The sequence below is a fragment of the Physella acuta genome, unplaced genomic scaffold, assembly GCF_028476545.2.
Source record: "Physella acuta isolate Inbredline_101_S28 unplaced genomic scaffold, ASM2847654v3 ptg000233l, whole genome shotgun sequence".
Lineage (NCBI taxonomy): Eukaryota > Metazoa > Mollusca > Gastropoda > Physidae > Physella > Physella acuta.
Genome location: NW_026731752.1, coordinates 314,867 through 338,114, shown reverse-complemented (window position 1 = coordinate 338,114; position 23,248 = coordinate 314,867). Strand labels below are relative to the sequence as shown.

The following is a 23,248-nucleotide window of genomic DNA, read 5'->3' as shown; positions in this document are numbered from 1 at the left end:
ATGAATTTAAAGTGTCCAACTAAAGTGTGAATTTAAAATGTGAAACTCACTGCAGGGCTAAACCAGAGTTCCAGTCTGTGGTCAAATTTTGGACGTCACTTTCGGGTATGACGGCCTTCAACCACTTCAATAGCCAGGTTTTATTTTGTTTGGCCGACAAGCCAATCTGGTATTTCAAGATGAGTTGCCAGATGAGCGCTAGCACAAGTTTTTGGTTTCCCTCTAATACGTCACTGCTGTCTGGCAAACAAACGGAATAAAACAAAAACAAATGCAACTGTTTTTTTTTAATGCACCGAAACGTAAATTGCTAGGATTTTCCGATCATACATCCATCGATGCTGTTGACTGAAGGTGCTTCGACCTTAGATGATTGGCCCTCCCGTTGTTTGATAACAGCGTAGGGTTCCATGACAAATGATCACAGACAAAATATCTCACGGACAAATGATCTCAGGACAAATGATCACAGACAAAATATCTCAGACAAAATATCTCAAGGACAAATGATCTCAGGAAAAATTATCTCAGTGCAAATGATCTCAAGGAAAAATAATCTCACGGACAAATGATCTCAGGACATAATATATCAGGACAAATGATATTATTGCCAAATTATCTCAGACAAAATATCTCAGACATAATACCTCACAGCAAAATAATAATTTTAGTTGATTTGAACTTTTTTTATTGACTGTCAATATGGTTTTGTTTACATTTTCACACATAATAATTGTGAATAAAATGAATTTGTTAAACTTAACAAAGCATCAAAAGATGTATTTAACTTAATCTTTGTAATAGCATTTGATTTGAAACAGTAAAAATTAAAACAAACTTACTCCTTTAACCGGAAAGGTATAATAAATGATAATGCATAAAACAAAACAAAAAAAAAATAACGGTAGATATACAACATTAATGTTTAAAACACGCGAAATATTTTTCAAATACGTGAATGGGTCTCCAAGTTCGTAACGTATAACTATTTTTTTAACGCATCATCAATAAACATAACGTTTACGTTTCTATACCGGCAGGTACTTTGTTATGATCACACCTGCCCAATACTATGTGATCATGTATTGTGTGAACTCTTGCTCGACATGTTCTAAGTTCAACACAAGGTTGTACCTAAATTGACGTAACATGATTCAATTATTGTACCTATATTGACATAAAACGATTCAATGGCGTACCTATATTGACATAAAACGATTCAATGGTGTACCTATATTGACAATCTTGACGCCATCTGTTTTCACTGCCTCCAATGATATGGTGATGTTCTGGAGTTTCTGGAATTCATTGCTTGGCTTGGACACGGTCCCGCTTATCCTTAGAAAAAGTATAAAAACTAGGTCACGTTCAGAGCATGTTTTTCTTCTATATTCGTATTTGCAATTTTCAAGGAGCATTCTCTACACAACAATGAAGTATTACGTGTCAACAAGCAGTGCGCCAAACGGCCTGTTGACTGGCTCTTCAGCTTGGGTTTGCTCTGGATTTGCTTCCATAGCCTTTGTCCATCTAAGAACTCATTGTAAGGCAGAAACTATTTCGTTAGGGATGTTTTTTTTTCCCAAGATGGTACGCTGTCTCAAGCTAATGCACCTCAATGGTCAGGGGGTCCAAACTCAGATAGGAGTTAGCAACTAGGCCACAAAAAAAGCACGACATCTTGGTTATAGTTCTAACGGTATAATTAAACCTTCAACTAAAAATAGCATCAAACACTGACCTGTGTCCAGTCAAAGACTCAATGAGTGCCACAAGCCTGACACCATCAGAGAGGTCAGTCCTTAACTCCTGAACTTCAACACCTGTGTCTCTCAGAGTTTCGTTGACCCAGTTTGTGAATGTGTTCTTCTGGATCTGAAGCCAGTCCCCCATATTCCTAGAGGTCAAGGTCATGTGCCTGGTCAGCATCTCGTTCTCCATGACGTCACTAGTTTATAGGTCACTATAGGTCACTAGTTTATAGGTCACTATAGGTCACTAGTTTATAGGTCACTATAGGTCAATGTAGGTAACTATGGGTCATTATTTTATAGGTCACTGTAGGTCACTATCGGTCACTATAGGTCATTAGCTTATAGGTCACTATAGGTCACTTTAGGTCATTAGTTTATAGGTCACTATGGGTCACAAGTTATCTCTAACCAAGACATTGCTGGAGGCCTCGAAAATATTTCTCTGTTGAGCCACCACAGTGGTGTCTTCAGGTACGAGGTGTCTTTAACTGATGTGTGGGAAAACAAGAGGTGTCTTTAACTGATGTGTGGGAAAACAAGAGGTGTCTTTAGCTGATGTGTGGGAAAACAAAGAGGTGTCTTTAACTGATGTGTGGGAAAACAAGAGGTGTCTTTAACTGATGTGTGGGAAAACAAGAGGTGTCTTTAACTGATGTGTGGGAAAACAAGAGGTGTCTTTAACTGATGTGTGGGAAAATAAGAGGTGTCTTTAGCTGATGTGTGGGAAAACAAAGAGGTGTCTTTAGCTGATGTGTGGGAAAACAAGAGGTGTCTTTAACTGATGTGTGGGAAAACAAGAGGTGTCTTTAGCTGATGTGTGGGAAAACAAAGAGGTGTCTTTAGCTGATGTGTGGGAAAACAAAGATGTGTCTTTAGCTGATGTGTGGGAAAACAAGAGGTGTCTTTAGCTGATGTGTGGGAAAACATTGGTCTTAGATTTCAAATGTATGAGGACATTAATTCAATGAATTTCAATGATGTGATTTAGTGGGTGTGGTAGTGTAGTAGTGGTGTGGTATAGTGGGTGTGTCGTAGTTGTGTGGTATAGTGTGTGTGTGGTAGTTGTGTGGTATAGTGGGTGTGTGGTAGTTGTGTGGTATAGTGGGTGGGTGGTAGTTGTGTGGTATAGTGGGTGTGTCGTAGTTGTGTGGTATAGTGGGTGTGTGGTAGTTGTGTGGTATAGTGGGTGGGTGGTAGTTGTGTGGTATAGTGGGTGTGTCGTAGTTGTGTGGTATAGTGTGTGTGTGGTAGTTGTGTGGTATAGTGGGTGTGTGGTAGTTGTGTGGTATAGTGGGTGGGTGGTAGTTGTGTGGTATAGTGGGTGTGTCGTAGTTGTGTGGTATAGTGGGTGTGTGGTAGTTGTGTGGTATAGTGGGTGGGTGGTAGTTGTGTGGTATAGTGGGTGTGTCGTAGTTGTGTGGTATAGTGGGTGTGGTAGTTGTGTGGTATAGTGGGTGGGTGGTAGTTGTGTGGTATAGCAATAGTGTGGTGGTGAGTGGTATGTTATAGTGGGTGCTTGGTAGTGATGTTGAGGTAATGGGGAGGTGTTCTACGCTGGTGTCTTAACAAACTATTTGACCGTAGAGTTACAATGATGTAGCTGTATAAAAAAAGGGGAACTCACCGACTAAACTGTTGCCATAAATCAGCGCTACGAGCCGCCACCGTAGAAAAAAACGACACACCAGACAAACGACACACCAGACAAACGACTTGAGAAATAAGCCAACGGTCACACACGGCTTCACATACATACCAACACAAGCAAATAGTTTTATCATTGGCCCCCACCCCTCCACTTGAATGGCATGCGCCCCCCCCCCCCCCTCTTCCACATCTTTGTAACACAATGCAACAAGTCAAATATAAGAAAGCTATTCTATCTTTAGAATAGGATCCAGATTCTTCTATCTGGTTTACGAAGATATTCGGTGTATTTGGCGGAGGGGAAGGGGGTGTAAACAGAGGAGAACGTAAACAGGCGGATGGGGGATGTGGGAGGGGTTTGAGGACTAGAGGTGAAGAGTAGAGTAATACAAACGGTGGGGGGGGGGGGATAATAGGTTTATGACAAGGTGATGAGGAGAGGGGCGGGGGATGGTGTGTTGAAGTTTTACTAGTGACCTAAATGGTGATGATGTTTTACTAGTGACCTAAGGTGTGTTGATGTTTTACTAGTGACCTACATAATGTTGATGTTTTACTAGCGACCTACGTAGGCTTCATTTTTAGAAAAAAAAAGTAAATGCTTAATTAAACTGCGTTGTTTCTTCTTCTTCGTTCTTAATTATTAGTGTTGAAGGGGAACGAGATTTATCTGCCAGTGGGTTTGAACTCGAGACTTTGTTCGAATTTATCAACCATGAGCTTTGCCGACTCGACCATGCTTCCATCACAATTAAGCGTTACGTGTCAACTGTTTGTGCGCCATTGAAGCCATTGACTCTGATTTCAGCCTGCTTTTCTTTTTGGATTTACTTCCATAGCCTTTGTCCAACCAAGAACAAGCTACAAGGCAGCAGTTGTTTGCTTTTGGAGTTGGCTGTCCCCAGCTAGCGAGCCTCATCTGCCCGAGGGTTCGAACTCGAGACTTTTCGGTTTAGCAACCATGAGCTTTACCGACTCGACCACACCGACCACCTTCAGTATAATAGTACCAATAATGAAAGCTTCCTGCAATTGACGTGTACAGTGATACCAGTTGGGGTCAGGTGAAAGCTGTCAATGTTGCAGGACTTCTGTCATTGTGGTGCAGGGAAAGATAAACAGATAACCAAGTAGTTGTGTATCATGTAAACCTTAAATATAGAAATAGATAGAAAAAGAACCACTTTTATTCTAATTACATTTTAAATACACACAAATTTACATAATACTCAAACCTGAATTGTTGGGGAAATGTTCTAATCCAAGCAATAATCATGTGAACTAAAAACGTGTTGACAACCAGCAAAAGCAACTGTATTGATCTATCAGAATAATGGATGAACTGCTACAAAACAGCTGAGATATGTTTTAAAATTACAAAATGCAAACTTAATCAATTATATCATGATTATCAGGTTTTCCAATTTTGTTATTTCATTTATTGTTAGGTGCATTACCTGTCTCAATTAAACTCCCAACGCTAGTGTTAACTAAAATAATTTACAATCGATACCCTCATCGAGGCTAGTTATCTTCAGGAAAAAATATTTTACTGTATAGTCGGAAAATAGAAATACCCCAATCGCTTTGCAATTTTGTTCGAGTGTCTGCATGTGTGTGAGTCTGTATGTGTGTGTCTGTGTATGTGTCTGTGTGTCTGTGTGTGTGTGACTGTGAACATGATAACTTGAGTACCGTAGCAGCTATATTGATGAAATTTTATATACAAGTATTATATCAAATGTGTAGTTCTGAATCAACTTTTCAGCGATTTCCGATAACTGTAACTTATTCCACTTTCGGTTTTACCAAACTGTTTCTGACAGATAGATGAAATTTATTATATAAGTAAAAGGTCTAACTATATGTTTCTTGATAAATTTTGAGTAATTTCCGTTGACCGAAAGTAATACTTGACGTTATTTCCGATTCCTCAAGAAAAACGCATATGAATTTATAAAGTATTAATGTTCCGCACTATTATACACATATGGTTTGCTGTTCACTTGGTGCACAATTATTTTTCTACGAGACGAGAAAAATGGCCCGTTGAGGAAGGATACAACGGGCGCTAGGTTGATAGTGCTGTCACTTTTCTCTAAACTAAAACCACCCCCCCCCCCCCCACACACACACACACCACCCCCCACCCCCACCCCAACCCCCAAAAAAATCATGTCTACCGTCCCATTCAACGAAATATAATTATATACTTTTTCCAGTGTCCGCCCCCTCCCCGAAAATTCTACCCCCGCCCCCGAAAATTTCAAGTACCCCCACCCCTCTCCGGGGAGGAAAAAGTCTGAAAGAAACATTGGTGTCGCGCTTAGCCACTACCCGAAGAATTGCATTAAAGAAATTGCAAGAAAACCACTTTTTAGATTAGACACTTCAATTAGGCGGTAATTTTATTATAGAGTATCGATGAAGACATTTCTTTTGAGTTGGGGAGGGGGGGGGGGGCTCAGACGTTCTTACGCGGGGGGTGGTGCTTCGCCCCTACCCGAAGAATTGTATGCAAAAAACTCTTCACGCAAACCATTTAGATCAGACAAAATTGCCTTTTTATTCAATGTTTACTCGAGAATCAATGACGTCATATTACTGTGTGCACTCTCCGTCTTGAGATTATTTTCTACTCTATGCTAAATGTGACGACGTCATACTTCGTTTTTCGAATTACTATGCATGTTTTTTATTTGCTTATGTTTTCTCTAGAGCGTTCTTGTCAGATAGACCGACAGCGAAACTATCTATCTAATACTACTAAAAGTCAAGTTTGTTTACATGTTTGAATATTTATTTTTTTGTTTGGCTGATTGACTATTGCACATGGTTGCACTCATCGTGGAGAGCTGTAAAATAGTATGTGGGTAGAGAAAATTTTTTGTTTTAAGACAGACTTTTAATCACACATTTATTTAAAGACGTTAATTAATTTATTGATTTATTCATAGGCAGAGTAACCATATTTTTTTAAAAAGATTAGAACGACCACTACACTCGGCGGGACCGTGACGTCACAGTTTTTTGTTTACTCTTTAGTACAATAAAATGGCGGCGTCTATCGAAGAAAATTGTGTTCCCATTCAAAAGTTTAACGCGTTCTAAATCTAATTTTCTGTCGGTCATAACTTTAACAATACGTCCGTTTGCTGTATTTATTACGTTCCAACACTTATATCAATTTTAAACTGTCTTTTTCATTTAGTTTTACGATAACTTTCTCTAGATCTACAATCTGTCCAAGAAAGTTATTTATAGATCTAGATCTAGAATCTAGAATCTAGGTCAAATCAAAGATTTTTTAGTTATAAATACAATCCAAAATAAACCGGGAGTGATCTCCCCCAAACTTTCTCGAATATTCTTATATAAAATAACAGGGGATGGAAACTCGGGCTATAGACATGATTTTTAATCCATTTTAAATACTTAAAGTTTTAAAAATAGAATAAAATCTCGTAGACAAATTAATTGCACACCAAGTGAACGCCAAATAAAAAAGCGCATAATAGTGCGCAATATTATTAGTACTTTTAAAATTTACATTAGTTTTTTGAGAAATCGGAAGTAGCGTAAATTACTACTTCCGGTCAATGGAAATTACTCAAAATTTAACAGAAGGTAGAGAATTAGATCTTTTACTTACAAGTGAAATTTCATTTATCTATCTGAAATAGTACTCAAGTTATAGGCTTTTGAAAAATTCAAAGTAGGAAAAGTACCACTTCCGGTTATCGGAAATCGCTCAAAAGTTGATACGGATCTACGATTTTGATAAAATACTTATATATGAAATTTCATCAACCTAGCTGTAACGGTACTCAAGTTATCGTGTTTACACAGACAGACAGACAGACAGACACACAGACATACGGACAAGATTGCAAAATTATGTTTTTCCGTATCAGTGAGGTGTAAAACGTCGAGATTTGTAAAAATCTCGATTTTTTTTTTTGCACGATTACAAGACTTTCTCTTTACTTCGTATATACGAGAAAGTAAAAAAACGAGACTTAAGCAAACCAGTCGTAGATCTAGAATATAGATAATTCTATCTAGATTTAGATAATAATGCGTTTCTATATACTAAAATATTTTAGACCTTTATTATTTTGTATAAATCTTTGTTTCGACTATGCAAATTTTGAAATGCTGGATCCGGGCCTATTTGCGTAGCTTAAGATTCATACGCGGCTTCGATGCCGGTAATTTTGCTAAATTATAAACGTAAATTCTAAATATAGCTCAGTCGTAGATCTAAAATATAGATAATTTTCTATCTAGATTTAGATAATAATGATTTTCTATATACTAAACTATTTTAGACCTTTATTATTTTATATAAATCTTTGTTTGGAATATGGTAATTTTGAAATGCTGGCTCCGGGCCTATTAGCGTAGCTAATGATTAGATCTAGATCTAGATTCTAGATCTAGCAAGATAAACTAAACTTAAGACTTGAGCAAGCGAGTCGTAGAATCTAGATCTAGATAATTCTATCTAGATCTAGATAATTTCAGACCTTCTTTATTTTATATAAATCTTTGTTTGGCTAATTTAAGATAAAATTCAATTTGAAAGTTACTGCTACTAGACTTAGTTCTAGATCTATGCGCGTAAATAAAGTTGCATAAGGAGACTCAAAGTATAGTATAAAAATTCACTTGTGACGTCACGAGTAAATAGCTAAGTTGGTAGAGTAATCGGCTCTCATGCGGGTGGCACAGGTTCTAGACCAATATGTCAATGATATTTTTTTTTTAATTTTTTATTTATTTATATGTGAATGATAAAGTTGCCTATCTGAACTTGGCAGGATACAGGGCAGGTGAAGTAGAGTTTATCTGTTTCTTTGTCCTAAGCATATGAAAAGATAGTGTGGTCAGAGACATGCTCGGCTGGAATCGTTTTTTAAACAATAAAAACATGTTGTCTGAGACTTGGCGGGACACTGGGCAGGTGAAGTAGAGTTGAGTAGATCACCTGTGACGTCAGTATATGAAGGGATAGTCCGAAATCGGTGTTTTTGGTGTTTTTAAAAGATAAAAAACATATTTTTGAATGTGGGGTCTGTTTTTGTGACGATAAGTGGCACTGCAGTAGCGTAGCGAGGAGGGGGGGGGACATATGTCCCCGGGCGCCGACCTTAGGGGGCGCCAAAATGGGTTGGAAAAATAAATTGAAAGGTTGAGGGGGGTGCTAATCGAAAGTTTGAGTGGGGGGAGGGGGGTTCTAATCGAAATCTTGAAGGGGGGGGGGGGTGCACATCAAACGTTTGGGGGGGGGGGGTTGCAAATCAAAATCCTGCGGGAGGGGGGGGGGGTTAAAATTGAAAAGTTTGTCCCCGGGCGCCGTTAAGGAGCGCTATGCCTCTGAGTGACAGACGTGATGTTTTTTGATGGATGACCCCCGAAACCCACAGTTATCCAACGGATGACGGGTAGTCTAGTTAGTATTAATTCTCTTTTATTTTAAAAAGTTTAAGTATTAAGTTTAAGTAAAATTGATTAAAAATCATGTCTAAGCCCCGAGTTGCCATCGCCTGTACTGTTAGATACATTAAAACTACAGGCGATGGGTATAGAGGTATCAAAACGTAATTTACCACAACAGGGGTAGGTGGTTGAGCTTGGGCAAAGTGATAAAAAGAGTAAACTATGACAGACAGCACGTCATTTTAAATGGTGCGGCCCTCCGGTAAAATCCACTACCACAAAGTGGCCCTCCAGCCAAATCAATTGCCCACCCCTGTTATAGAAGAATATTCGAGAAAGTTTAGGAGAGATCACTCCCTCTTTATTATTATTTAAAACATTTATTTTTCAGTACTTTTTAAAACAGAGCTACGTTACTAAAAACAATTGCACACTAAATAAACTCGAAAAATGGCGTATAATAGCGCGATAAATAATACTTTATACTTCAAAATTTCAAAATTTTAATTGATTCTTAAAAATTAATTAAACATCCAATCAAATCAAATTTGATGTCAGAATACGTTCATCTGATCTTGGCCCACATATTAAGTCTCGGAGGAATCGGTTGGTTAGAAGTGGTTGAAATTTGGCTCTCCCGTTTCGCCCTATAAGACAGAGAGGCAGACGAGGAAGCAAGTTTAATATAAACATGTAAAAGGACACAAGAACTACGTGACTACGTCACGTGATAGAGCTAGAATGACAGTACTGGACTAGCTAAGGCAGTAGTTCCCAAACATTTCCGACTGGTGTTCCCCTTTTATAAAAAATAAGTGACCCGTGACCCACATATAATTAAAAAGTCGAAATTAATGAGGAAATTAAAAAGCACTAGGCCTAAAATACAATGTTCTAGTAGACTTTCAATATTAATTATTGTTGATGACTTTTAATTGACGTGTTGACAGACGGCCATAATAGCACGAGGAGTTAACACCCACGTGTGGGACATGGTAGCTGCGTAAACAACATTTACGCCGTCATTATAATGTTCATATTATAGTTCCTAGTTGTGCGACACAAACATTTTCAGATTACCGAAGGGGAGGCAACTGGCGTTTAATTTATTCCTTTTTCAAATCTTCAGTTGTCTTTCGTGACAAAACTAAGTAAAGCAAATGACGTCACAAAGGGAATGGTGATACAGTCGGGAGAACTACTATGCTGTCAGACTACCAATATGCGAGGAGGGGGTTGGGGGTGGGGGCTAAAGACACGAAGTTAAACAGTCGACTAGAGGACGTACAATACCCACTAAAATAACCATAAGGTGGGGGGGGGGGGGTCTGTAACACCTTTAAATAGCCGAATCGATGACGCAAACAGTAATTTGAATATTTGAATAAGGGACCCAAAAAGAAAAGGTGCTTTATAAACTGGAATGTGGGCAGTGGGCATACCCTTGTAAAATAGTCGCATCGAGTAGCACACCTTCAGAAAGTTTAATAGATGTCCCATAAAACCCATTAAGTCAATGAAAGGCAGCTTTTTAAATAGGTTTTGTTTTAGGACTGTTGAGATGCTAGCTTTAAAACTAAACAGCCAACTCAATTTTAGGCCGTTTACAGGGCCCAAAATCCGACCCAAAAAAATGAGCGATCAAGAGGGAAATGATCAGTTTTTTTTGTCTCTCCTGTAATATTGACATTTTATGATAGCGTATTGCTTTCCAGTGTTATTATTAAAAGTTTGAATACATTCCTTTTTATCCAGAACCGGCATTTTAATTGGATTTAAGCTTGATCTACACGTAGTTACTGCACATTGATGCTAAATAAAGTCATATTCATACCCCTAAACCTTGCACTTAGTCTGAATCATGACAAAAGTCTCATTTAGAGTTTCTTTCAGGCGACTCTACTTGTGGGGAGGGATTCCCGCCACCCCACCCCCCACACACACCCTCCAAGGCACTTCTACTGTCCCATTCAACGAAATAGAATTATATACTCATATCAGTGTCCGCCCCCTCTCAGAAACTTTAGTCCATCCCTACCCCCGATAATTTCAAGCACCCCCCCCCCCCCCCCGGGGAGGAAAAAGTCTGAAAGGAACAATTATCGCATTTGTAGATTATACAAACTAAAGGTAGAGCCTACTTCTAGAATTTAGACTCGTTTCCTACTTTTGGCCGATAAACCTCACTCTCTTTCGGACATTTTTCCGGGGTGGGGCACTTGAATTTGTGCAGGGGCGAAAACAATTCTTCGGGGCGGGGGAAGCCGAACTGGTAAAGTATATATTTTCTATATAAATTAAATTTTGTTTTCTTCAGAGGGGGGGGGGGGGGGGGGAGGATTAGTCGTACGACCGCGGGGGGGAGGAGCACAACTTTGCCCCTACCCCAAGAGATAAATGATAGAAACTGTGCACACAAACTACTTTTAACATTAGACACATGAATTAGGCCATAATGTCAGTCGTTTTGTTATAGAGTATCGATGACGTCATTTCTTTTGAGGGGGGGGGCTTAAACGTTCTTGGGGGGTGGGGCTTCGCCCCTACCCAAATAATTGCATGAAAGAAACTCTGCATGCAAATCACTTTTAAGATTAGACAAAATTGACTTTTTACAAGCTTTTATTACACTCACTTCCTCTGTCTGTCGTCAGTCTGTCTGTCCAGATCGAAACGCCGGAGCGAAAATTCGGACACTTCTAACTGACAGATATGGTTCGTAATTGGTATGTGGTTCAAGACTTGAAGACAATGCATTATGACATTAAATTTGACTTAATGGATGCCTAATTAATTTTTTATGAATTAATAAAAATTTGGACCGAATTAGTAAACAGTTCTATCCACACGCGTCATTACGGCCGTGTTGGGCGTGGAGCGAGGGGGCTCTACGTCAAAAGCGCGTCATCACGTTCAATAGACGTGCGATGGTTTTTAGTCGGGTCAGCAGTCTAGTTCTTTATCACTAGACTACGCCATCCCATAATATTTTACTGAAACAAGCTATAAACTTGACAATTGTTTTTAGTCATGTAACTATTATAAATAAAACATGTAAAGTACTGGAAAAAAAATTCATAAAAAAACGTTTTAATAACAAGCTTTTATGTAATAATGCACTAAAAAGTAGAAAATAAATTATACACTACTATTTAAATAACTATTAAGAAAAGCGTGGGTCTCTTTTACATAAAAGCTTGTTATTAAAACGTTTTTTTATGATTTTTTTTTTAATTCAATGTTTACTCGAGAATCAATGACGTCATATTACTGTGTACACTCTCCGGCTTTAGACTATTTTCTACTATACGCTCCATGTGACTTCACGTTTCGTTTTTCGAATTACTATGCATGTTTTTACTTTGCTTATGTTTTCTCTATAGCGTTCTTGTCGGATAGACAGACAGTGAAACTATTATTATAGACTAGACTACCCGTTATCTAGTTAGATAACTGTGGGTTTCACTTATCTGTCACTAAATAACCAGACGCCCACAAGTTCAGATAGGCTACTTTAATATTCACATTTTAAAAAAATAATTGAAATGTTTTATTTAACATTGACATGATGTGTCTAGAACCCGTGCCACCATCACATAAGCCTATTTCACTAATAACTTAGCTATCTAGACTCGTGACGTCATTGACGTTTTTTTTTGTGTGTGCTATATACTAATAATTTGAGTCTCCTTATGAAACTTGATTTACGCGCATGCGCTCTAGATTTAGATCTAGATCTAGTATCTTTCAAATTAAATTTAACTTAAATTAGCCAATTGCGTAGCTAAACAAACAAACATATATATATATATATATATATATATATATATATATATATATATATATATATATATATATATATATATATATATATATATATATATATATATGTATATATATGTATATATATGTATATATATGTATATATATGTATATATATGTATGTATATATATATATATATGTATATATATATATATATATATATATATATATATATATATATATATATATATATATATATATATATATATATATATATATATATATATATATATATATATATATAATGAAAGTCTGAAATAGCTTAGTATAGAAACTCATTATTATCTAGATCTAGATAAAATTATCTAGATTCTACGACTGGTTTGATTAAGTCTAGCTTGTGCCGTAACACTTGCTAGATCTAGATCTAGAATCTAGATAGATAAATCACTTGTATTCTTGAATTAGATGATCACTGAAGCTAAAAAGGAAAGATTTATATCAAATATTTAAGGACTAAAATGGTCCCATGCACCCATTCCATACAACTAACTCAGACAATAACATGCACCCATTCCATACAACTTACCCAGACATTAACATGCAACCATTCCATACACCTAACCCAGACATTAACATGCAACCATTCCATACAACTTACCCAGACAATAACATGCAACCATTCCATACACCTAACCCAGACATTAACATGCACCCATTCCATACAACTAACTCAGACAATAACATGCACCCATTCCATACAACTTACCCAGACATTAACATGCAACCATTCCATACAACTTACCCAGACAATAACATGCACCCATTCCATACACCTAACCCAGACATTAACATGCACCCATTCCATACAACTTACCCAGACAATAACATGCACCCATTCCATACACCTAACCCAGACATTAACATGCACCCATTCCATACAACTTACCCAGACAATAACATGCACCCATTCCATACAACTTACCCACCCCATATCAAACGATGATGGAAGACTTGTCTATCTAGCAGCACCGCCCCATGCCCCCCCCCCCCCCTCCCCAAGAGATGCCTGGAAGAAACAATGCTTACATCTCGCCGATTAATTCACAATTATTTAAAATTGTTGTTTTTCAGTTGTTGTATTCGCCAACCACCTTCTTGTCCCATTACAAAACTGTTTCACTTTGTACCACTCTTCGTGTTGCTGAAAGATTTGATGTACTATGTTAACAACTTCCCTTAAGCTAGCACTAGCCAGCACGCAATAAACACATCAACAACACATTAGAACCAACACAGTAAGCTGAGTCCGCTGACGTATTATAAACATCCCCCCACCCCGTCTTCAATTAACATCCCTTTATTATTATTATTATTATTTTAAAAAGCTATATTTAAAATGAGCGCTGATTGTTTAAATACCACAGACCTCTCCTAGTTTAAATTTATTTATGATCAACTAGCACAAGTTCTCATACATCACATCATAAGGATTGGTCTCCATAACAACTTTTTTTGCTCGTATCCAGTGTTTCTTCCTGACTTTTTTCTCCGGGGGGGGGGGCACTTGAAATTTTCGGGGGGCGGTAGACTTTCTTCGGGGGGGGGGGGGGGAGGGGGGACACTGTTAAAAGTATATATTTTCTATGTAAATCATATAAATTTCATTTCGTTCGGAGGGGGGGGGGGCGGCAAAATTTTCTCCGGGGGGGGGGGGGAATCCTGGAAGAAACTCTGCTCGTATCCACGGGTCTTCACTACCGTTAATTTATTTTAATTTAACTCCTTATTACTGTTATAATTGTTACCCATCTGATTTTTCTTACTTATCAATTTTAGCTTCCCCACGTGTTTGTCATCATGTAAATAATTATTACCTTATCACTTGTATGTAAATTTTGTTGCTGTAAAATTCCAGATTGCTTCTACAGACTAAGATATTCAAAAATCTCTCTCAACAACAACAACGCGCCCCCCCTGGATTAACGCGCGGTTGGTAAAAGAGAAACAGAATCCAATTGAGCTTTATTTATCAGATGCATGCTTTTACCAGTGCATTACAGTTAGTGTGCTAGTTACTATAGAACAGTTACTTCTGTACAGGGGCGGAACTACAGTGGGGGGGGGGCACACCTTTTAGGGGCCCACTGCCGATCATAATAAAAAAAAATTCTTGAATTTTTGACTTGATGGTTGTTTTGTAAAAAGATTACCGTAGCTACGGTTGGATTATCTTTATTCTATAGACACCACCCCACGTTCTTGTATATTATTTTTCCCTTTGTTTTTGAACCACTGTGAGAGCCGAGTCCTTTTTCTCCTAAAATCAAACTTATCAAAGGTAAGCAGGGTGCGGCGTGGTCGAGTCGGAAAAGTCTCGAGTTCGAACCCTCGGGCAGATGAAACTCGTTAGGTAGGGACAGCCACTCTTCTAGGAGAGACAACTCCAAAATTAAACAACTGCTGTCTTGTAGTTTGTTCTTGGTTGGACAAAGGCTATGGAAGCAAATCCAAAAAGAAAAGCAGGCTGAAATCGGAGTCAATGGCCTCAATGTCGCATAACCAGTTGACACGTAACGCTTAATTGTGTTGGAGGCGTGGTCGAGTCGGCAAAAAGCTCATGGTTCATTAATTCGAACAATAATTAAGAACGAAGAAGAAGAAAAGAAGAAAGATAAGCAAATTACTTTACCTATTTTAAATAGTCAAATAGTGGTGCTCATAAGCTCCTTTTAACCACTTAATAGATTTGCACTAAACAAATTAAAAAGCAATTACTTCTCTTAGCTATTATTTTTTTATAAAGTATGACATTGTATAAAAAGGAAATCTATTTAAAACTAGGTTCTCTCCCCTTTCACCACTTCTTTTTCTTCTTACGGAAAAAAGCAACAAAAGTATGGAAATAATCAATTGTTTATTATTTATTTTGATTTAATGGCGAGGGTAAAAAACTAAATTTAAACACATTTTTTTAAAAAGTGTCTTAAAGTGATTGTGTTTTTTTTTTTTTTTTGTTTTTTTTTTTAATTTTAAATTAATGCGTCTGTGAATTTAAAATTTTCAAACCCACTACCAAGGCGCAAGTATATTTGTGGTCGTATTTGTGGCCCCTAAATGGCCTGCCCTCTCTCAACCCCCCCTTCCCCGCCCCTCTATGGTAGTTCATGTCTCACTCTCTCGACCAACCGAAAACGTTGTCATCCCAGCTCCACCCCCAGCCCACCAACCCGCCCACCAACCCGCCCACCAACCCGCCAATCCAGCATCCATTTTTCACTTGTGACACTTGTTTATAGAAGTCGAACCCAACAAGGCCGAGCCATTTGCCCTCGCGCACATGAAACAAGAACGATAATCACAGCCATCCTGACAACAATGTGAGCTGTCTCCCCTGACGCGAGGCACACAAGTTCTGTATAGTCAGCCACAGATAGAATTGCAAGTGGTTGTGGCAACTCTATCAGGTCTGACCAGTTACTTCCCCTTTTCTTTTCTTTGCTGGGACGTGATTGATCGGTGGTCCACCAGCTCTGGTCTCGCTGCTAGAAACAACAAGATGGCGGTTTGACAGTTACATAATGCCAATGACGTCACTAAGTCAAGTGTCATCCAGTGTGCTAACTCAGGGGTAGTATATGTATATATATATATATATATATATATATATATATATATATATATATATATATATATATATATATATATATATATATATATATATATATATATATATATATATATATATATATATATATATATATATATATAAATATATAATATATATATATATAGGCACTATATATATATATGGTCATATATATATATATATATATATATATATATATATATATATATATATATATATATATATATATATATATATATATATATATTATATATATATATATATATATATATATATATATATATATATATATATATATATATATATATATATATATATATATATATATATATATATATATATATATATATATATATATAATATATATATATATTTGTGTGTGTGTGTGTTATTTAGTATGTGTGTGGGCCTATTTGCTTTTATGGAGTTTTATTTGCCAGTTGTCAGATGTAAAAAGTATTACATGCATCAGATGTCCGCATAATTCTTTAGTTCTTTAGTTCTTTAGTTCTTTAGTTCTTTAGTTCTTTAGTTCTTTAGTTCTTTAGTTCTTTAGTTCTTTAGTTCTTTAGTTCTTTAGTTCTTTAGTTCTTTAGTTCTTTAGTTCTTTAGTTCTTTAGTTCTTTAGTTCTTTAGTTCTTTAGTTCTTTAGCTCTTTAGCTCTTTAGCTCTTTAGCTCTTTAGCTCTTTAGCTCTTTAGCTCTTTAGCTCTTTAGCTCTTTAGCTCTTTAGCTCTTTAGCTCTTTAGCTCTTTAGCTCTTTAGCTCTTTAGCTCTTTAGCTCTTTAGCTCTTTAGCTCTTTAGCTCTTTAGCTCTTTAGCTCTTTAGCTCTTTAGCTCTTTAGCTCTTTAGCTCTTTAGCTCTTTAGCTCTTTAGCTCTTTAGCTCTTTAGCTCTTTAGCTCTTTAGCTCTTTAGCTCTTTAGCTCTTTAGCTCTTTAGCTCTTTAGCTCTTTAGCTCTTTAGCTCTTTAGCTCTTTAGCTCTTTAGCTCTTTAGCTCTTTAGCTCTTTAGCTCTTTAGCTCTTTAGCTCTTTAGCTCTTTAGCTCTTTAGCTCTTTAGCTCTTTAGCTCTTTAGCTCTTTAGCTCTTTAGCTCTTTTGCTCTTTTGCTCTTTTGCTCTTTTGCTCTTTTGCTCTTTTGCTCTTTTGCTCTTTTGCTCTTTAGCTCTTTAGCTCTTTAGCTCTTTAGCTCTTTAGCTCTTTAGCTCTTTAGCTCTTTAGCTCTTTAGCTCTTTAGCTCTTTAGCTCTTTAGCTCTTTAGCTCTTTAGCTCTTTAGCTCTTTAGCTCTTTAGCTCTTTAGCTCTTTAGCTCTTTAGCTCTTTAGCTCTTTAGCTCTTTAGCTCTTTAGCTCTTTAGCTCTTTAGCTCTTTAGCTCTTTAGTTCTTTAGTTCTTTAGTTCTTTAGTTCTTTAGTTCTTTAGTTCTTTAGTTCTTTAGTTCTTTAGTTCTTTAGTTCTTTAGTTCTTTAGTTCTTTAGTTCTTTAGTTCTTTAGTTCTTTAGTTCTTTAGTTCTTTAGTTCTTTAGTTCTTTAGTTCTTTAGTTCTTTAGTTCTTTAGTTCTTTAGTTCTTTAGTTCTTTAGTTCTTTAGTTCTTTAGTTCTTTAGTTCTTTAGTTCTTTAGTTCTTTAGTTCTTTAGTTCTTTAGTTCTTTAGTTCTTTAGTTCTTTAGTTCTTTAGTTCTTTAGTTCTTTAGTTCTTTAGTTCTTTAGTTCTTTAGTTCTTTAGTTCTTTAGTTCTTTAGTTCTTTAGTTCTTTAGTTCTTTAGTTCTTTAGTTCTTTAGTTCTTTAGTTCTTTAGTTCTTTAGTTCTTTAGTTCTTTAGTTCTTTAGTTCTTTAGTTCTTTAGTTCTTTAGTTCTTTAGTTCTTTAGTTCTTTAGTTCTTTAGTTCTTTAGTTCTTTAGTTCTTTAGTTCTTTAGTTCTTTAGTTCTTTAGTTCTTTAGTTCTTTAGTTCTTTAGTTCTTTAGTTCTTTAGTTCTTTAGTTCTTTAGTTCTTTAGTTCTTTAGTTCTTTAGTTCTTTAGTTCTTTAGTTCTTTAGTTCTTTAGTTCTTTAGTTCTTTAGTTCTTTAGTTCTTTAGTTCTTTAGTTCTTTAGTTCTTTAGTTCTTTAGTTCTTTAGTTCTTTAGTTCTTTAGTTCTTTAGTTCTTTAGTTCTTTAGTTCTTTAGTTCTTTAGTTCTTTAGTTCTTTAGTTCTTTAGTTCTTTAGTTCTTTAGTTCTTTAGTTCTTTAGTTCTTTAGTTCTTTAGTTCTTTAGTTCTTTAGTTCTTTAGTTCTTTAGTTCTTTAGTTCTTTAGTTCTTTAGTTCTTTAGTTCTTTAGTTCTTTAGTTCTTTAGTTCTTTAGTTCTTTAGTTCTTTAGTTCTTTAGTTCTTTAGTTCTTTAGTTCTTTAGTTCTTTAGTTCTTTAGTTCTTTAGTTCTTTAGTTCTTTAGTTCTTTAGTTCTTTAGTTCTTTAGTTCTTTAGTTCTTTAGTTCTTTAGTTCTTTAGTTCTTTAGTTCTTTAGTTCTTTAGTTCTTTAGTTCTTTAGTTCTTTAGTTCTTTAGTTCTTTAGTTCTTTAGTTCTTTAGTTCTTTAGTTCTTTAGTTCTTTAGTTCTTTAGTTCTTTAGTTCTTTAGTTCTTTAGTTCTTTAGTTCTTTAGTTCTTTAGTTCTTTAGTTCTTTAGTTCTTTAGTTCTTTAGTTCTTTAGTTCTTTAGTTCTTTAGTTCTTTAGTTCTTTAGTTCTTTAGTTCTTTAGTTCTTTAGTTCTTTAGTTCTTTAGTTCTTTAGTTCTTTAGTTCTTTAGTTCTTTAGTTCTTTAGTTCTTTAGTTCTTTAGTTCTTTAGTTCTTTAGTTCTTTAGTTCTTTAGTTCTTTAGTTCTTTAGTTCTTTAGTTCTTTAGTTCTTTAGTTCTTTAGTTCTTTAGTTCTTTAGTTCTTTAGTTCTTTAGTTCTTTAGTTCTTTAGTTCTTTAGTTCTTTAGTTCTTTAGTTCTTTAGTTCTTTAGTTCTTTAGTTCTTTAGTTCTTTAGTTCTTTAGTTCTTTAGTTCTTTAGTTCTTTAGTTCTTTAGTTCTTTAGTTCTTTAGTTCTTTAGTTCTTTAGTTCTTTAGTTCTTTAGTTCTTTAGTTCTTTAGTTCTTTAGTTCTTTAGTTCTTTAGTTCTTTAGTTCTTTAGTTCTTTAGTTCTTTAGTTCTTTAGTTCTTTAGTTCTTTAGTTCTTTAGTTCTTTAGTTCTTTAGTTCTTTAGTTCTTTAGTTCTTTAGTTCTTTAGTTCTTTAGTTCTTTAGTTCTTTAGTTCTTTAGTTCTTTAGTTCTTTAGTTCTTTAGTTCTTTAGTTCTTTAGTTCTTTAGTTCTTTAGTTCTTTAGTTCTTTAGTTCTTTAGTTCTTTAGTTCTTTAGTTCTTTAGTTCTTTAGTTCTTTAGTTCTTTAGTTCTTTAGTTCTTTAGTTCTTTAGTTCTTTAGTTCTTTAGTTCTTTAGTTCTTTAGTTCTTTAGTTCTTTAGTTCTTTAGTTCTTTAGTTCTTTAGTTCTTTAGTTCTTTAGTTCTTTAGTTCTTTAGTTCTTTAGTTCTTTAGTTCTTTAGTTCTTTAGTTCTTTAGTTCTTTAGTTCTTTAGTTCTTTAGTTCTTTAGTTCTTTAGTTCTTTAGTTCTTTAGTTCTTTAGTTCTTTAGTTCTTTAGTTCTTTAGTTCTTTAGTTCTTTAGTTCTTTAGTTCTTTAGTTCTTTAGTTCTTTAGTTCTTTAGTTCTTTAGTTCTTTAGTTCTTTAGTTCTTTAGTTCTTTAGTTCTTTAGTTCTTTAGTTCTTTAGTTCTTTAGTTCTTTAGTTCTTTAGTTCTTTAGTTCTTTAGTTCTTTAGTTCTTTAGTTCTTTAGTTCTTTAGTTCTTTAGTTCTTTAGTTCTTTAGTTCTTTAGTTCTTTAGTTCTTTAGTTCTTTAGTTCTTTAGTTCTTTAGTTCTTTAGTTCTTTAGTTCTTTAGTTCTTTAGTTCTTTAGTTCTTTAGTTCTTTAGTTCTTTAGTTCTTTAGTTCTTTAGTTCTTTAGTTCTTTAGTTCTTTAGTTCTTTAGTTCTTTAGTTCTTTAGTTCTTTAGTTCTTTAGTTCTTTAGTTCTTTAGTTCTTTAGTTCTTTAGTTCTTTAGTTCTTTAGTTCTTTAGTTCTTTAGTTCTTTAGTTCTTTAGTTCTTTAGTTCTTTAGTTCTTTAGTTCTTTAGTTCTTTAGTTCTTTAGTTCTTTAGTTCTTTAGTTCTTTAGTTCTTTAGTTCTTTAGTTCTTTAGTTCTTTAGTTCTTTAGTTCTTTAGTTCTTTAGTTCTTTAGTTCTTTAGTTCTTTAGTTCTTTAGTTCTTTAGTTCTTTAGTTCTTTAGTTCTTTAGTTCTTTAGTTCTTTAGTTCTTTAGTTCTTTAGTTCTTTAGTTCTTTAGTTCTTTAGTTCTTTAGTTCTTTAGTTCTTTAGTTCTTTAGTTCTTTAGTTCTTTAGTTCTTTAGTTCTTTAGTTCTTTAGTTCTTTAGTTCTTTAGTTCTTTAGTTCTTTAGTTCTTTAGTTCTTTAGTTCTTTAGTTCTTTAGTTCTTTAGTTCTTTAGTTCTTTAGTTCTTTAGTTCTTTAGTTCTTTAGTTCTTTAGTTCTTTAGTTCTTTAGTTCTTTAGTTCTTTAGTTCTTTAGTTCTTTAGTTCTTTAGTTCTTTAGTTCTTTAGTTCTTTAGTTCTTTAGTTCTTTAGTTCTTTAGTTCTTTAGTTCTTTAGTTCTTTAGTTCTTTAGTTCTTTAGTTCTTTAGTTCTTTAGTTCTTTAGTTCTTTAGTTCTTTAGTTCTTTAGTTCTTTAGTTCTTTAGTTCTTTAGTTCTTTAGTTCTTTAGTTCTTTAGTTCTTTAGTTCTTTAGTTCTTTAGTTCTTTAGTTCTTTAGTTCTTTAGTTCTTTAGTTCTTTAGTTCTTTAGTTCTTTAGTTCTTTAGTTCTTTAGTTCTTTAGTTCTTTAGTTCTTTAGTTCTTTAGTTCTTTAGTTCTTTAGTTCTTTAGTTCTTTAGTTCTTTAGTTCTTTAGTTCTTTAGTTCTTTAGTTCTTTAGTTCTTTAGTTCTTTAGTTCTTTAGTTCTTTAGTTCTTTAGTTCTTTAGTTCTTTAGTTCTTTAGTTCTTTAGTTCTTTAGTTCTTTAGTTCTTTAGTTCTTTAGTTCTTTAGTTCTTTAGTTCTTTAGTTCTTTAGTTCTTTAGTTCTTTAGTTCTTTAGTTCTTTAGTTCTTTAGTTCTTTAGTTCTTTAGTTCTTTAGTTCTTTAGTTCTTTAGTTCTTTAGTTCTTTAGTTCTTTAGTTCTTTAGTTCTTTAGTTCTTTAGTTCTTTAGTTCTTTAGTTCTTTAGTTCTTTAGTTCTTTAGTTCTTTAGTTCTTTAGTTCTTTAGTTCTTTAGTTCTTTAGTTCATACAATTATCTCTCCCTGGCTAACAAGTCAGACAGGCAGAAACTTAAATTTCTTGAGTGGGTAAAACATAGTTTTCCATTTCTGTTCGTATATCTGTGTGTGTGTTTGTGTGTGTTTGTGTATCTGTGTATATCTGTGTGTGAAGTTTCATGCATCTATCTAAAATAGTACTCAAGTTATAGGCTTTTGAAAAATTCAAAGTAAAAAAAGTACCACTTCCGGTTATTGGAAATCGCTCAAAAGTTGATCAGGATCTACATTTTGATAAAATACTTATATATGAAATTTCATCAACCTAGCTGCAACGGTACTCAAGTTATCGTGTTTACACACAGACAGACACACAGACACACAGACATACGGACAGAATTGCAAAGTCCAGTTTTTACGACTCGATAAAGCATAAAACGCCAAAATGTTTATATATTTGTATTTATCATTGTTGCCTGATTAAAATAAGTCCTCTATACTCCGGATGTGATGAAGGACTGAGGAGTAAAACGGTGAAAACTGTCAAAATTTCATGTTATTTTTGGGCACGATTACAATACTTTCTCTATACTTCGTATATACGAGAAAGTAAAAAAAAGGTAAACAAAGAGTACGTAATTTGGTCTATGTACAAGGGAGGTAACTTTTTAAAGCAATACTTTTAAAATTATTTTTATCATATTTTCAACAAAAACACAAAAAATAGAAATTATAGTAATTGTTTAAATACGAATTTCATAATAAATTAAGTTTATGCTAATCATTATAAAAATCATTTTTGTAATTTTCATACTTAAACACACACGTCTGATGTAACACACGGCTGTAACACACGGCTGTAACACACGGCTGTAAGACACGGCTGTAACACACGTCTGCTGTAAGACACGGCTGTAACACACGGCTGTAACACACGGCTGTAACACACGGCTGTAACACACGTCTGCTGTAAGACACGGCTGTAACACACGGCTGTAACACACGGCTGTAACATACGGCTGTAACACACGTCTGTAAGACACGGCTGTAACACACGGCTGTAACACACGGCTGTAAGACACGGCTGTAACACACGGCTGTAACACACGGCTGTAACACACGGCTGTAACACACGGCTGTAACATACGGCTGTAACACACGTCTGTAAGACACGGCTGTAACACACGGCTGTAACACACGGCTGTAAGACACGGCTGTAACACACGGCTGTAACACACGGCTGTAACACACGGCTGTAACACACGGCTGTAACATACGGCTGTAACACACGTCTGTAAGACACGGCTGTAAGACACGTCTGTAACACACGGCTGTAACACACGGCTGTAACACACGGCTGTAACACACGGCTGTAAGACACGGCTGTAACACACGGCTGTAACACACGGCTGTAAGACACGGCTGTAACACACGGCTGTAACACACGGCTGTAACACACGGCTGTAACACACGGCTGTAAGACACGGCTGTAACACACGGCTGTAACACACGGCTGTAAGACACGGCTGTAACACACGGCTGTAACACACGGTGTGATAGTGGAGGTGTTGGATGGGGTAACTATCAAACCGGATTCATTGACTTGTGTATCACGTAATAGTGTTAATGGTCATTGGATAATATCAT

General features: G+C 35.3%; 1 protein-coding gene across 2 annotated transcripts in view; it reads right to left on the bottom strand.

Moving 5' to 3' along the window:
* LOC131938089 (filamin-C) overlaps positions 1 to 3,467 on the bottom strand; it is a 62,711-nt gene extending 59,244 nt beyond the window's left edge. For both annotated transcript variants that reach the window (XM_059295985.1, XM_059295984.1), the window contains exons 1-4: positions 3,379 to 3,467; positions 1,742 to 2,242; positions 1,232 to 1,338; positions 51 to 240 (exon numbers count right to left, since the gene is read on the bottom strand). In XM_059295985.1, the coding sequence (XP_059151968.1) occupies positions 51 to 240; positions 1,232 to 1,338; positions 1,742 to 1,941 (497 nt within the window). In that variant the 5' untranslated portion in view covers positions 1,942 to 2,242; positions 3,379 to 3,467. The remainder of the gene's footprint in view (positions 1 to 50; positions 241 to 1,231; positions 1,339 to 1,741; positions 2,243 to 3,378) is intronic.
* Positions 3,468 to 23,248: the final 19,781 nt, after the last annotated feature.